The following is a 15,122-nucleotide window of genomic DNA, read 5'->3' as shown; positions in this document are numbered from 1 at the left end:
TGGCCTAGTCCTAATCCATTTCCTTTCTTCCCCTCTTCCCTCCCTCCAGTCCTTTCTCCATACTAATCTAGGTTGGCGTTTTCAAAATGCACACACCACCAATTGCTCCTCCTCTCAGTTACAACTCTGGTTTCAAGACTTCAGTGCCTGTCATTGCCCTCAGGATAAAGATCAAAACAAGGCCCCCAAAACCCTGACCCTGCTTTTGCATCCACCTTCATCTTTGGCCACTTTCTCCCTCACTCTCTGTATTATTTCATTTGCTTGAATCTCTCTTCCTCTTCTGTTGCTCACTGTTGCCTATTCATCCCCCTCTCACTCTTAAACATCACTTCATCAGGGAAGTCCTCTGTAACTCTCAGACAAGGGCAGGCCCCACTGGTGTAGACTCTGGTTAAAGAGGATCTTTCACTTTCCCACCCTTTATCGTAGGCTCTAATTATATGTATTTGAGTCACCTGTTTCACTGGTTTCTGTTTCCACCCAGCCTGTAAGCTGCAGGAGGCCAGAGACTGAAGAGTTCATGGCTTCCAACACACATCTGGCCTAGAGCAAGCCTGAAATAAATATTTTTGGAATAAATGAATTGAACTGCCTGCTGAACGATTTAGGACATATCCTGTTGGCTGTGGAAGACTATTGGAGGGAATCAGGGTTTCAGGACTTTGGGAAGGTGAATGGATTGGAGGGGAGGAGAAAGTGGAGGCCCTGTAGAGTCGAAACTTAAGCAGAAACTTCAGAAGGTACAAAGGAAGTATAATTAGCCCCATCTTCCAGATTGAGATAGCAAGGGTCAGATAGGTTCAGTGATTTGCTTGAAGTCACATACCTAGTGAGTTGGCAGAGTCAGTTCCTCGTCCCAGGTCCCAGAGTCGAAGGTCTTCATCACAAGCTAACCTGACTCTGACCCTCATGGCACAGACAGCTTGTCAACAGTGGTCCATATGTGGGTGAGGGGCAGGCCTGGTGCCTGGGTAATATGGATGCCCCACTGCTATCAGAAGGCCTGACTTATCATAGGCCTTCAGGTAGTACCTTTTGAATGGATGGATGGGGCCAGTTAACAGAAACAGCAGAGGCAGGAGAAGTAGCAAAGCTTTGCACCCAACTCATTGTCCTGGGAGCAGCTGCCAAGCAGTCTTTTTTCCACCGAGAAAGAGAAGCACCTTGAACACAAGGGCCATATTGCATTACTCAGGGGTATCGCCCTGTAGCCCAAGTTCCAGGACAGAGTGTCCTCAGTTTACTCATCTGACCAGAAGGCATGATGTCCAAGCCATGAGGTGGCTGTGCTTCATTACTATCATCATTGTCATTATTTGTTAGCCACAGAGTGACAGCTTTGAAAACAACATGTCTAGAGTTTATAGCTTGGTGGGAAGGATGTGGCGAGTGAGAACAAGGGTATGATCACATTCCCTCTTCTCCTGACTGCCCCCAGAAGACCAAAGCCATGAGCAGGGATGTATCTAGAGAGTCAGGAAACCTGGTCTGGGTGACTAAGCGAAGGGAAACGGCCACAAGTCACAGCCTTGCCTGGCCCTGAGGAGGTTATGCAGGACACCTGGTGGCCAGGGGAAAGGCCAAGGGAACCTAGTGGGGGTTTGATTTAGGTCATACCTGAATGGTCTAGTGGTTTTCCCCACTTTCTTCAATTTGAGTCTGAATTTGGCAATAAGGAATTCATGATCTGAGCCACAGTCAGCTCCCAGTCTTATTTTTGTTGACTGTATAGAGCGTCTCCATCTTTGGCTGCAAAGAATATAATCAATCTGATTTCAATGTTGGCCATCTGGTGATGTCCATGTGTAGAGTCTTCTCCTGTGTTGTTGGAAGAGGGTGTTTGCTATAACCAGTGCGTTCTCTTGGCAAAACTCTATTAGCCTTTGCCCTGCTTCATTCTGTATTCCAAGGCCAAATTTGCTGTTACTCCAGGTGTTTCTTGACTTCCTACTTTTGCATTCCAGTCCCCTATAATGAAAGGACATCTTTTTTGGGTGTTATTTCTAAAAGGTCTTGTAAGTCTTCATAGAACCGTTCAACTTCAGCTTCTTTCAGCATTCCTTGTCGGGGCATAGACTTGGATTACCGTGATATTGAATGGTTTGCCTTGGAAATGAACAGAGATCATTGTCATTTTTGAGTCTGAAAGTACTGCATTTCAGACTCTTTTGTTGACCATGATGGCTACTCCATTTCTTCTAAGGGATTCCTGCCCACAGTAGGAGATATAATGGTCATTTGAGTTAAATTCACCCATTCCAGTCCATTTTAGTTGGCTGATCCCTAGAATGTTGACGTTCACTCTTGCCATCTCCCGTTTGACCACTTCCAGTTTGCCTTGATTCATGGACCTAATATTCCAGGTTCCTATGCAATATTGCTCTTTACAGCATCAAACCTTGCTTCTATCACCTGTCACATCCAAAGATGGGTATTGTTTTTGCTTTGGCTCCATCCCTTCATTCTTTTTGGAGTTATTTCTCCACTGATCTCCAGTAGCATATTGGACACCTACTGACCTGGGAAGTTCATCTTTCATTGTCCTATCTTATTGGCTTTACATACTGCTCATAGGGTTCTCAAGGCAAGAATACTGAAGTGATTTGCCATTCCCTTCTCCAGTGGACCACATTCTGGTTTGTGACATTGTACAGGCGACAGGGATTGAGGCCATCCCCAAGAAAAAGAAATGAAAATATGCAAAATGGCTGTCTGAGAAGGCCTTACAAATAGCTGTGAAAAGAAGAGAAGCGAAAAGGAGAAAAGGAAAGATATACCCATTTGTCTGCAGAATTCCAAAGAATAGCAAGGAGAGATAAGAAAGCCTTCCTCAGCGATCAAGGCAAAGAAATAGAGGAAAGCAATAGAATGGGAAATATTAGAGATCTCTTCAAGAAAATTAGAGATAGAGATACCTAGGGAACACTTCATGCAAAGATGGGCTCAATAAAGGACAGAAATGGTATGGACCTAACAGAAACAGAAAATATTAAGAAGAGGTGGCAAGAATACACAGAAGAACTGTACAAAAAGATCTTCACAACTCAGTGGTCACTCACCTAGAGCCAGACATCCTGGAATGTGAAGTCAAGTGGGCCTTAAGAAGCATCAATATGAACAAAGCTAGTGGAGGTGATGAAATTCCAGTTGAGCTCTTTCAAACCCTAAAACATGAGGCTGTGATAGTGCTGCACTTTAGTAAGGCAGCAAACTTGGAAAACTCAGCAGTGGCCACAGGACTGGAAAAGGTCAGTTTTCATTCCAATCCCAAAGAAAGGCAATGCCAAAAGTGCTCAGACTACCACACAATTGCACTCATCTCAAACACTGGTAAAGTAATGCTCAAAATTCTCCAAGCCAGGCTTCAGCAGTATGTGAACTGTGAATGTCCAGATGTTCAAGCTGGTTTTAGAAAAGGCAGAGGAACCAGAGATCAAATTGCCAACATCTGCTGGATCATCAAAAAAGCAAGAGAGTTCCAGAAAAACATCTATTTCTGCTTAAGCCTTTGACTGTGTGGGTCACAATAAACTGTGGAAAATTCTGAAAGAGATGAGAATCCCAGACCACCTGACCTGCGTCTTGAGAAACCTACATGCAGGTCAGGAAGCAACAGTTAGAATTGGACATGAAACAACAGACTGGTTCCAAATAGAAAAAGCAGTACATCAAGACTGTATATTATCACACTAATTATTTATATGCAGAGTACATCATGAGAAACGCTGGGCTGGATGAAGCACAAGCTGGAATCAAGATTGCCGGGAGAAATATCAATAACTCAGATATGCAGATGACACCACCCTTATGGCAGAAAGCGAAGAGGAACTAAAGAGCCTTTTGATGAAAAGGAGGAGAGTGAAAAAGTTGGCTTAAAGCTCAACATTCAGAAAACTAAGATCATGGCATCTGGTCCCAACTCCTCATGGCAAATAGATGAGGAACAGTGGCAACAGTGACAGACTTTATTTTGGGGGCTCCAAAATCACTGCAGATGGTGACTGCAGCCATGAAATTAAAAGATGCTTACTCCTTGGAAGAAAAGTTATGACCAACCTAGATAGCATATTGAAAAGCAGAGACATTAGTTTGACAACAAAGGTCCATCTAGTCAAGGCTATGGTTTTTCCAGTAGTCATGTACAGATGTGAGAGCTGGATTATAAAGAAAGCTGAGCGCTGAAGAATTGATGGTTTTGAACAGTGGTGTTGAAGAAGACTCTTGAGAGTCCCTTGGACTGCAAGGAGATCCAACCAGTCCATTCTAAAGGAAATCAGTCCTGAATATTCATTGGAAGGACTGATGCTGAAGCTGGAACTTCAATAGTTTGGCCACCTGATGCGAAGGGCTGACTCATCTGAAAAGACTCTTATGCTGGAAAAGATTGAGGGCAGGCTGAGCAGGGCACAGAGGGGTCAATTAAGCACATGCAATCCCTCAGGGAACTGCCCAACCACAGTTGACAGACATAAGCAAATATGTCTGGAGTAAGTTTATAAGAACACTGGTAGCACAAAACACAAAAGAGGAAGCAATTTGTTCATTCTGGAGTGGAGTGGGGGCCATGTCAGGAAAAGCAACAGAGGAGAAGTGACACTGAGGCAGGGTCCCAAAGGGTTTGTAGAATTTCACCTGGGGAGCAGGAGGGAAGGTGTTCGGTCGGGGCCCACCTGAGCAAGGGCATGGAGGCGTGACCCACATGCTGTTTGCTGTGCCCAGAGCTTCTGGTCCAAGTTAGTGGAACGCCATATGCCTGGAGCCCAGGCTGAGCAGCATCAGGATAGGGAAGGTCCATCCTGGCCACCTGGCTGGGGCGAGGTGGGGGAGCATGTGCTGATCCAAGCTGACTCCCCTTCAGGGGAAAGGTTGAGGCCATTCACACAGACGATGAATGAATTGGACCCTGTCCCAGTTCTGTGTTCATTTAAAAAAAAAAAAAAATTCGGCATCTGGAGAATCAAAAATAAACCTTTGCCCATTGGGACAGGAAGCCTGGAGACCAAGGATTTCAGGGGAAGGGTTGGGAGAAGAGTGAGGTAGGAACTGGATTGAGGGTCATCCAGAAAGGAACAGGATGGGAGGGAAGAGTGGCAGGTGGTCTGGGCCCTGCACTACCTGTTCTGGAGAGCCACACTCGTCCTGCCCTGCCTTCTCCAGGCCAAATTCTCACCTCATTCTCTGCTCTCTTTATAGCTCTGGAGGCCTGTACTCTGAAAGGTGCTAGAAACAAAGCGTGTGAGTGTGATCTGCACTCCAGAGCTCCTAACCCACCACCACCATGGTAGATAAAGGTGCCAAAGGGATGCTGGTGAGTACAGGGACCAGATTGCCGTGAGGGGGTGGGGGTCATGAGCACCGTCCGTCCCTTCTGGGGCCTGCTGTCAGCTACTGGCCCCGACAGGAGGGCCGAGGAGGCTCCATGGGGCCCAAGTCTGGCACTGCCAGGACTCCTGAGTGCTAGGGCTATCACAGGCCCAGGCAGGCAGCCCCTCACCCAGGAGGTTAGATACTGCCACGGTTTGGAGCCCACAGCAGACAGATTCTGCTAAAGGGCCCGAAGGTCCTGCTGGGAGGCAGGAAGCACACTCCCCACCCTCATCACAAGATACCCTGGAGATCAGGCTGCAGTCGATCCTGCTGGGAGGGCTGTCCTGGGGCTGACGCCCTGACATCCTCATCCTGTGCTCTGCCTGCTGTGGGGAGCATTCAGTAGGGGTTGATCAAGGAGTCCTCAGAGACTGATTTTTCTCTTCTTCCATTCGAAAAATAGCATAGAACATTTCATGTTGATTCCTCTTATGAGGTCCTTCAGGAAACATCCCTCTCCCCTTTCCCCAAGACATGGCTCTTCACTGCCCACTGCCTCAGAGCACAGGAGAGGTGGTGCGAAGCAGAGGGCAACAGTAGGGCCAGCACATGGATGGATGGCTCATGGATGGACGGAGCAGGCCTGCTCTGAAATCAGAAGGCAGGAAAATACCCCAAGGGCGGCTGTTGTATTCCTTCTCTGGGGATATTGCCTCAAGAAGCAGTGAGACTGGGCAGCTGCCCGGGAGGAAGCCAGTGGCTAAGCATGGCCCTTCCCTTGGCTCATCCCTTCCCCACAGGGATTCTCCTGTTGCTGTTCTGATTCATTGAAAGACTGACCCAGGGTCTCTTGCAGAGCCCTCCCCAAACAAGCCCTGTCCCACCAGGGATTTCTGGGACTCTTTTGTCCTCGGTCCAGAGAAATGCTGTTGGGGAGGGAGCCAAACAGTTGTTCTCCAGGCTGAGGACCCTGTCTCCTGCCTGGTCCTGAACTTCCAGCATCCAGCTCTCAGGCCTGCTCTGGTCTGGCCAACTCCTGATTGGAACAAGTCTGAATGAATTAGGCTTCTCAAAGTATTCCTGAGCCAGCCTGAGCTCTTGAGTGCTCAGATGTGGGCAGACATGGAGGTCTCCAGACCCACATACTTGCTAGGGGGGAGTAGATAGGATAGGATAGGATCAAGACTGGCTTCCTTCTTGCCAGAAGTGTTGGAATTGCCATGGGCCTGTAGCAGAAAGTGGAGTGCAGCTCTGCTCCTCCCTCCATGGAGATTCTGAGTCCCGTGAAACCTAAGAAACCCTCTGAGGACTCGCTGGCTACTCTGCTTTCTGTGGAGTGACCCTGAAAGGACTAGGGTGGGCAGGCAGGGGTGATGTTGGACCCACGTGAGCAGCACAGAGAGCCTGAATCCCAAGGTCCAAGAACCCCTGCCGGGGCTGAGCTTCCCAGACCCCAGGCTATGCCGGCTAGCCCGTCTATGGAAGGGAATGCTGCCTTGGGACGCCTGTTTCCAGACCAGGATGTGCCTAAAGATAGCCAGAGCGTAGTTTCCTTCGTTCCCTTTGACATCTGCCCACTGCTGCTGCATCTGAGGCTCCATAGCAGGTCCCCTGGGTACCCCCAGTGGTTGCTTGAGATTCTGTTCTTTCTCAGTTCTGCTTATGACCCTGGGCTACACTATTCTCAGGACTCAGTTGGAACCCGTGCTGACTCCATGTAGCCCTTGTCTCTGAGGAGCACCATCCCTCTTTGCTAACCTGGGCAGCTGTATCTGGACTTCACTAGCTGCCCGTGGTCCCCTAAGGGCAGATCATGAAGGATGCTCCTTCTCTAGAGGCCACGGTGGGGCAGAACAGAGGGAGCTGAGGGCCATGCGTGTAAACCAGGGGCACTTGGACCCTCCAGGTGTGTGACTTCTGTCACTATGTGTGTCCTGGTATCGGGAGCAGGCAGCTGGCCCTGGCCACGAGGTCCTCACTTCCATCCCCCTATGCCCCAGGCTTGGCTGTGAAGACATGGGCCCCTGGGGCTTCTCAGTGTCTACCATGTGTCATCCTTGGAGCCTCTGCTGGTCTTCCCATGCAGCAGGTGCCCCGTGGAGGGCAAGCCACTTCCCAGCCCGTGCCCAGGCCCACTGCCTGCCACACATGTTCCTCCCCCCAACTCCCAGCCCAGATGGTCTCTGCCGGGCCAGCTCAGCTGCCTCCCTCATGCCTCAGCAGCTCCTAGGACAGGGCCATGCAGGAACCCAGCTGGCCAGGGTGCTTCTGAGCCTGGGAGCAGCTGGGATGCTTGGCGGCACCAGGGGTGGTGTGGGGGGTTGTTCCTTTCATGGAGACCTAGTGCCTCTATTTATACACATGTAGGGCCAGGTTTCCTGGGGCTCAGAGGACAGGGAGCTGGTAGAGAAGAGCCCGGGACAGCAGAGCCCCACTGGGTCAGCTTTAATCCCATGGTCTCACAGGAAGTCCACCTCAGTCCCCTCCCCTGTGCCTGTTCCCCACTCATATAGCATCTTGGGCAGATAGGCCTTGGTGAGTCTTACTGGTCTCTCCCCACATCTCTGCTGCATTGGGTGCCTCTGCTACTGGGAAGCCTCATGATGAGCAGAGTCACCCAGGCTAGGGCTCCCGGTGCTGGAGCATCTAAATCGTCCTAGAAGGCTTTGAAAGCACCACAGGCCGCCTGGGGCTGTTCCACCCTGACGTGTTCTGTTATGCTTTGACAAAAGTGTTTAGATGCTTCTTGTCTGTAGCAGCCATCACAGGGCCTGGTGCACAGTGGATGCTCACCCAGCCTGGGTCCTGGCTTGTGGCAAGTGCTCAACCAGTGTGATGTGGCACACATTGGGCACTCCCCTGGCACAGTGCCAGGTGCACAGTGCATGCTCACCGTGCTCAGCGCTGACCATATCCTGGGTCCTCACCTGGCCCAGAATTTGGCATACATGGGACACTCGTCTAGTGCAGGACCCAGCAAACCACCAGGGCTCCCTGGCATGGGGCTGGCACACAGTAGGTGCTCTCCCAGCACTGGCCTTGGCACACACTAGGTGCCGTCCTAGTGCGGTTTGACACACAGTAGGTCTTCTCCTATCTCAGGCACCAACACACAGTGGGCACTCTCCTTACATGACAAGGACTAGCACAGAGGAGGTGCTGTCCTAGCCAGGGCAGCCTGCACAATGACTGGGGATCCTAGATTCACAACTGCTGCCTCCCCAGTGAAATGGACAATATCTAGATCCAGAGGAAAAAGCCCAACCTCCTCAGGCTTCCTCTCTGGACCTAGGACCTGCCCTCCATTCCACTTGGCCTCCCTCCCCACCCTGGCCCCCTGGAGCCCACCGACTCAGCTCTGTGGCCTCCCCTCCCCTCACACAGCTTCCCAGCAGCCCCAGCACCCCAGCACGTTCCAGTCCTGCCTCAGCAGGACCTTCCCTCAGAGTCACAGGTCGCAAACAAAGCCCCTCGGCTCCTTGGCCCTCTGGAGGAATGCCCACTTTTATTAAGAAAAGTCAGAGGCGGGCTTGGGGGAGCCGGCCTCCCTGAGTAGGGCTAGAGCAGCTGGATCCCACTAATGAGGCCTCATTACGGCCAGGACCCAGCTGGGCTGCTGCCGCCTGCTGTCCCCATGGCCAGAGCCAGAGAAAGCTGTCCAGCCAGGGCTGCCTGTTCTGGGCACCTGGCCCAGGCCAGGGCAGCCAAAGCGCAGAGCCCACCCTGGGTGGAAGTGAGCGTTTGGGCATCATGGGTGACTGGGCCTTCCCGGAGCCGGTGGCCCAGCCAGGGGCTTGGCCCTCAGTCTGGACTCTCAGGAAGTCAGCGGAAGTCAGCAGAGTGTGTCTGGGGACTCGGCTGCATGAGGCTGGCCTGGAAGCAGCTCAGTTGCTAGCGTCTGAGGCCATTCTCTTGGGAGACTTGCTTGAGCCAAGATCACTTCCCATCTTCTCTCCCAAAATGGGCATAGTATCATACCCACCTCGAGGAATAAATGAGTTAATATATATTAATATGAAGTGTTTAGGACAGCATCTGGCTCACAGTAAGCACTTCATATATATTATCTATTACTATTATTTATAATGCTTACTAGCTTCAAAGATGGGTAGATATGATCCCTATTATAGAGATAAAGAAACTAAGACCAGACAAGTAAAGTAACTTGCCTAAGGAGATACATAGAGGGAGATTCACCAGAGCTGGGGTTTGAACCCAGGCCTGTCTGACTCTAAAGACTTTGCCCTTTAAAAATAATGATGTTGGGACTTCCCTGGTAGTCCAGTGGCTAGGAACCCACCTGGCAGTGCAGGGGACATGGGTTCGAGGCTGCTGGTCAGAGAACTCAGATCCCACATGCCGCAGAGCACCTAAGCTGTCGCACCACAACTACTGAGCCCGGGCACCACAACCAAAGAGCCCGTGCACTGCACTTAGACCCAAATGGCCCAATAAATATTTTTAAGAAAATAACAAAAAAGGTTAAAATGGTATCATCCTGCCATGTTCCCATTGGCGTCAGCACACTTACCAAACTCACAGGGAAGCTGTCCTTTACATCAGAATTCATGCTTGATCTTAGGTTATTAAGATCCTACTTTGTACCTTGCCCACCCATCAGTTTCCAAAAACTGGAAGCTGTGTCTTCCCAGCACCAGAACGCTCGTGCCCACCTTCCTGGTCACTGGTTTGTGGTGTCCCAGCACCCACTGGAGACTGACCAGTGAGTGTGGCCTCAGAGAAGAGGGATTGAGGGTCTGAGTGACGTTCTACCCAGACCACTCAGCACACTCTTCCAGAGGGACCTCCTCAGGTTCTAGGTGACGCAGTGCTAATCCTCAAGAGTCCGTGTTCTGCAGCTGCCCTCTTGGCTAATGCTGTCTTTCTTCAGACAGGTGACAGCACAGTTCACCAGGCTACAACTCTTTTGCGGCCACAACTCAGTCAGTCACATTCTTCTATGAGGACACACTCTACCATCTTGGCCAGCTGGAGATCCCCAAGTCCTGGGGGATTGCTCCAGTGCCCATCACCCCTCAGGCCACAGCACTCTACGAAGTCTGAGATGCTCTGGTAGTGCCCTGTGGCTACGTCCCCTTCTCCCTGCCCCTTCACCATCTCTAGTGCCCAGAGGTACCCAACCTCGTTACCAGGAGCCCCACCAAGTGCCAGGCCTGTATGCTCAGAAGCATCTGGGCCCCAGACCCCACTCTAGAATGGGAATGAGCCACCCTCTCTCTCTCTCTCCTGTGCCTGCTCTGCCTCACCCTGTGGTTGTGAGTGTGTGTGTGTGTTTTGTTCCAATAACTTGCTGGGAAAAGGGAGAAACACAACAAGCCCCACGCCTCACTCTAGCTGTGGAGCATCCACGCTGGGCTGCATGGGGACTGGCCGAAGTGGGAGGGCCAGGGGAAGGGGTAAGCAGAGCTTCAGGAGTAGATGAAGTAAAAGTAATTGATGCTGCCCAGCAGGCAATGGAAGAGGCAGGGGATGCATCAGTGTCACCCGGAGCTGGCAGAGGTGTGAATGAGTGGAGGAGACACACACACTCCACTCCAAGTGTTCACCCCAAGATGGCGGCGGCTCAGGGACCTGTGGACCCCTCCTCCCCAGAACAGGTCGGTCATTTTCCAGGAGGTTGAGCCCCCTCTCTGGTGCCAGGCAGACTGGGAGGCAGGACTGGAGGTGGGGAGAGGGGCTGAGTGGTCTGTGCCACGGAGGGGCAGGCACAGCCAGCCAGAGAGACAAACACCAGCAAAAGTGATGCAGAAAGTTGCAACTGTGCAAAGGAGCAGGAAGAGTTAGCTGTGTGGCGGGGCCACGGGAGAGGAGAATGGGGGTGTGAGGGCTCCCCCAACCCAAGGACCTGCTGAGAATCTGCTCTGTGTATCAAAGCTGCATTGTCCTAGCTCCCGGGGAGATGGGCCAGAGGTGCCCAGGAATTGTACTAATCAATTCGGCCCCATTGTCTGTGCCATGGCAGTTACTCCTATGGGGAGAGTGGGTGAGGGGGCAGGGGGACTTGGTACAGGGGCTGCATGGTGAGGATGGGGGAATGGGGCAGGCAAGCAACTCAGCTGGGAGGCGACAGACCCTGCGGAATGTTTGCCAGTGTTCAGGACTAGGGCCCGGGTGGGGTGGGCACCACTGGTGTGCCCTCATCCCTGGAAGCTGGGGGTGGGCAGGGATGGCAGGCACAGTGTGGCTGACGGCAGTGAGGGAGAGGGGACTGGGACGGTCACCTTCTTTCTCTGCAGCTCATTCTGACTTGACCTCCAGAAGGCAAGAGAAGGCATGTCCTCTAGGGAGAACTGGGTTGGGTTTGGGAGTAGCATTATGCAGGGCTGCCCTCCACCCTCAGGACTGCCAGGGTCAGCAACCAAAGCCACTTCCAAAATGCCAGCCCGCTGCCAGCCGACGGGGCAGAGGCTGCTCACGGCTTCCACAGTGCAGGGCAGGACTGCTGGGCTCCAGGGCAGAGACAGAGCCCATCCAAAGGTCCCGTCACTACTCCCAGGGTCTGGAGTGGAGCCCGGCATGCCTAGGCTGCATCTCCTGTCTGCCGTCCACAATTTTGGCAAGTCAATACTGGCAGAGCCCTCTGCTAGTCAGGGCTCTGGGATGAAACAGTACTGGGCACGTCCTTGCCACTCTCACCTCCCATATGAGGCCCTGATCTCCTGAGAGGTGCCGTGAGGTTTTCCTTGAGGCTGGAGACACTAATAGCCCCTGTATACTGCTCGAGTCTGGGATAGATTTTCCCATGGTCCTGCTCCTCCAGCCCAGCCCTTGACTCTTTCACGGGTCTGGATCAGGAAGCCAGTTGAAGGATGGAAGGCTCTGTCATTGCAGGGCAGGTGCTACCTCAGGAAGACAAGTTGGGGAACCAAGAACCAAAGGGCGTTAGGTCACAGGGTTTCCCGGGGCAGCCACGCTTTACTGTCATGGCTGTTCTGCCTGAATTCCCGCTCTGGAGCTCAGAGAAGGCTGCCAGGGATCTGGATTTGGCTCAAGGTCAGTCTAGGATATAGGGTCTTGCCCGTTCTCCTCTGCAAAGTTTGTCTAGGATAGGACTTCATCCCTTGAGCAAACCCTGGGGCTTCAGAGTCCTGGGCAAGAAGCCTGCCGGCTCCCAGCAGGGCCTGCCCCGCCTGGCCTGCTCCAGGAGTCCTCAGTGTCCACCACGAGCAGAAGAGAGAGCTCTCAATTCACAGTAATATCCAGTGGACACTGCTCTTGGAGGGCGGGAGTTGGCAGCCTGGGCACAGCTATCACCCAGAGCAGAAATCTGGGCTGCCTCTGAGTCTGGACATGGAACAGGGAGGGGCACCTCTGTGGTGTGGGGTTGGGGGAGCTCTGGTTTCTGCTGTTGGAGCTGAACTGCCTGAATTCTAGGAGCTCACCCAGAACAGTGAACAAACAGAGGGCAGAGGGCTAGGGAGAGGACTTACATAAGCAACTGCTCAGTGTGGCTCACCCTCCTGGGCAGGGATGGGGTGGGAGGTTGTGAACCCAAGACTGGTCGCAGATCCTTGTGCAGGCATGGACACTGCTGCCTCAATGACAGCTTCTTAGGACAGGGGCGCTGAGGGTCTTACATGTGTATGTCTTTGCATGGCAGATGTCATGGAGGATGATCAGCCAGCCCATCCACACAGGCGTGGAAGGCACGTCCCATAGCCTGCATCCTGCTGAGCCTGGGGAAGCTTGGGCACAGGGCGAGGCAATCCCCACCCGGGACATCACCCATGAGGCCTATGAGGACGAGTCAGAGGTGAGGGTAGGGGCTATCCAGGGAGCCCAAGGAAGAGGGACCAACCCGGAAGGGCACCAGACCACTCTGGTTTAACTCACCACCCAGGTGTGAGCGAGGGAGGGAGGTTGGGAGGGCAGCGAGGGGCAGCAGACAGTGGGAGATGGGTGATGGGCAGCAGGAGCCTGGAGCCTGGCCAGTCGGCAGGGCTGAGCTGGTTTGGCAGACAGGCCACCAGTCTGGGTCAAACCAATGAGCACAAAGAGATTCTTTTGTGGGCACCTCAGAGCCAACAGGGACTGTTACTATCAGTGACAGGCCTTCCACCCAGCAGGTAAAAAAGAATGGAGGGCTTAGAATGAGGAAAATTATGCAAGGAGAAAAAAACTTGTGCAGCATTAGAAAAGTCTCACTGGCCTTGGGCATTGCTGTCCAGGAAGGAAGTGTAGGGGAGTCCCCAGAGGAGGGCTGAAAGGGAACTAGAGCCCCCAGGAAGCCCCACAGAGGGACCCTTCCCTCCAGTGTTCTTGGAGGAAGGTGGGCTTCCTCTGTCCTTTGCTGAGCGCCACGCCCTCACCAGTCAGACTGCCTGCACATAGCTGCACTGGAGTGAAAAGTCAGAGGCCTAGCTGTGGACCAGGCCCCCACGGCAGCATTCCCTCTACAGCTCCTGAATGGGGCACTGAAGGGCTGGGATACAGGGCCAGGGGGTAGCGGCTGGCGCTGCTTCTGCTGGGAGCTCCTCCCACCACTTGTGTCATTGCACCTCCTTCTGCATAGTGGACCCCTCATGTTGTCTGTTACTTCCCGCCACAGTCCCAGCCCCAACTCCAGTTCCAGGCTCCAGTCCCCCAGGCTCGGGCCTCCAAGGGGCACAGCCAGCAGGGCTGAACTGTTGAGCGCAAGGCTCAGTAGTGTGCTGCTCATCAATGCCACCTGACTCTGAGGGCTCAGTCAGCCTGTGACTCGCTGCTGGCCACCCTCCCAAACCCCTCCACACCAAGGGAGGAGCAGAGACCTCAGAGGCCCACTTGGTCAGGCCTTGAATATCAAACCTTAGGACCTCGGTCTCTGCAAGAGGCCTTGCCCTGCTCCACCCGTGAGGCCACCTGGATCCTCAGTTGTCTCTCTTACAGCTATAACTGCTGCTTTGTGACCCCACCCATGTACTCTGCATTGTGCCCCTAAGTAAACAAGCCTCAGACAGAATAAAACTGTTATTGTAGGATCAACATACAGGAAGCCTGTTTGGCTGGGCTTTGTTTGGGAATGGATAAACTACTCCAGGCAGGCCTCATGCCCTCTGAAAAAGTGCCCCCTGGACCCCACACTATTATTGCTAGGCCTGTCCCCCAAAAAGCCCCTAGGAGGTGGTGACAGGCTTAGCCGGGATTCTGTAGGGACCTGTCACACCAGGACTAGGAGCTGCCCTCTCTCAGGGCCAAGGTGGCCTTCAAGCCTCTTCATCAGGGCAGCCTTCTGTGACCTCACCCTGCTCCTACCCCAACCCTAGTCATCCTTTCACGTTCTCGTTGTGGTCACGTTGAAGTTGCATGCAAAAATTATGTGTTTATCTCATTAATGGCTTACTTCCCCCTGGACTTCTGAGTGGGTCTGGGTGTGTTTTGTTCCCTTCTGAATTTCCTGAGCCTGAGGTAGGGCCTGGCACATAGTAGGTGTTTGTAAACCTCTGCGAATGAATGCATATAGGCTCTGCTGGTCGGCTCTGGGTGCTCTGTGAAGGGTTCCTGGTACTGGGCCCCAAACCTCCCAGGACCATGTGAGGCTCAGGGTCTCCTCTGGGCAGTGCTGGGTGGGAGGTGACACCTGTGGCAAGGACAAGGGTGTCTGTGCAGTAGTGCCAATGTGCTGTGCAAGCCTGGAGCGGCCCCCAGATGCGCCCTCTGAGAGCAAAGTGTGCGTGGCTAGGAGGGCCACCATCAGGTACTGGGGCCTCTGGGCCTGCCTTCCCAAATAGGCCTTCCTGGAAGGCGCAGGCCGGTGAGACCATTCCCCGACTCTGCGCCTGTCGGTCAGCGTCAGAGTCCAGCAGCATGTC

General features: G+C 52.9%; 1 protein-coding gene across 16 annotated transcripts in view; it reads left to right on the top strand.

Moving 5' to 3' along the window:
• Positions 1-15,122, top strand: part of LOC133259159 (sodium- and chloride-dependent glycine transporter 1-like) — a 100,649-nt gene that overhangs the window by 69,826 nt on the left and 15,701 nt on the right. For 5 of the 16 annotated variants that reach the window (XM_061436290.1, XM_061436288.1, XM_061436295.1 and 2 more), the window contains exons 3-4: positions 10,779-10,928; positions 12,932-13,084. In XM_061436290.1, the coding sequence (XP_061292274.1) occupies positions 10,779-10,928; positions 12,932-13,084 (303 nt within the window). Of the gene's footprint in view, positions 1-487; positions 674-5,196; positions 5,312-10,201; positions 10,384-10,778; positions 10,929-12,931; positions 13,085-15,122 lie in introns of all 16 variants that reach the window. The other 11 variants (XM_061436289.1, XM_061436293.1, XM_061436294.1 and 8 more) reach the window with 8 other exon arrangements.

The sequence above is a fragment of the Bos javanicus genome, chromosome 13, assembly GCF_032452875.1.
Source record: "Bos javanicus breed banteng chromosome 13, ARS-OSU_banteng_1.0, whole genome shotgun sequence".
NCBI classification, from domain to species: Eukaryota; Metazoa; Chordata; class Mammalia; order Artiodactyla; family Bovidae; genus Bos; species Bos javanicus.
The sequence above is the reverse complement of the archived record's forward strand: the minus strand, read 5'-3'. Positions and strand labels throughout refer to the sequence as shown.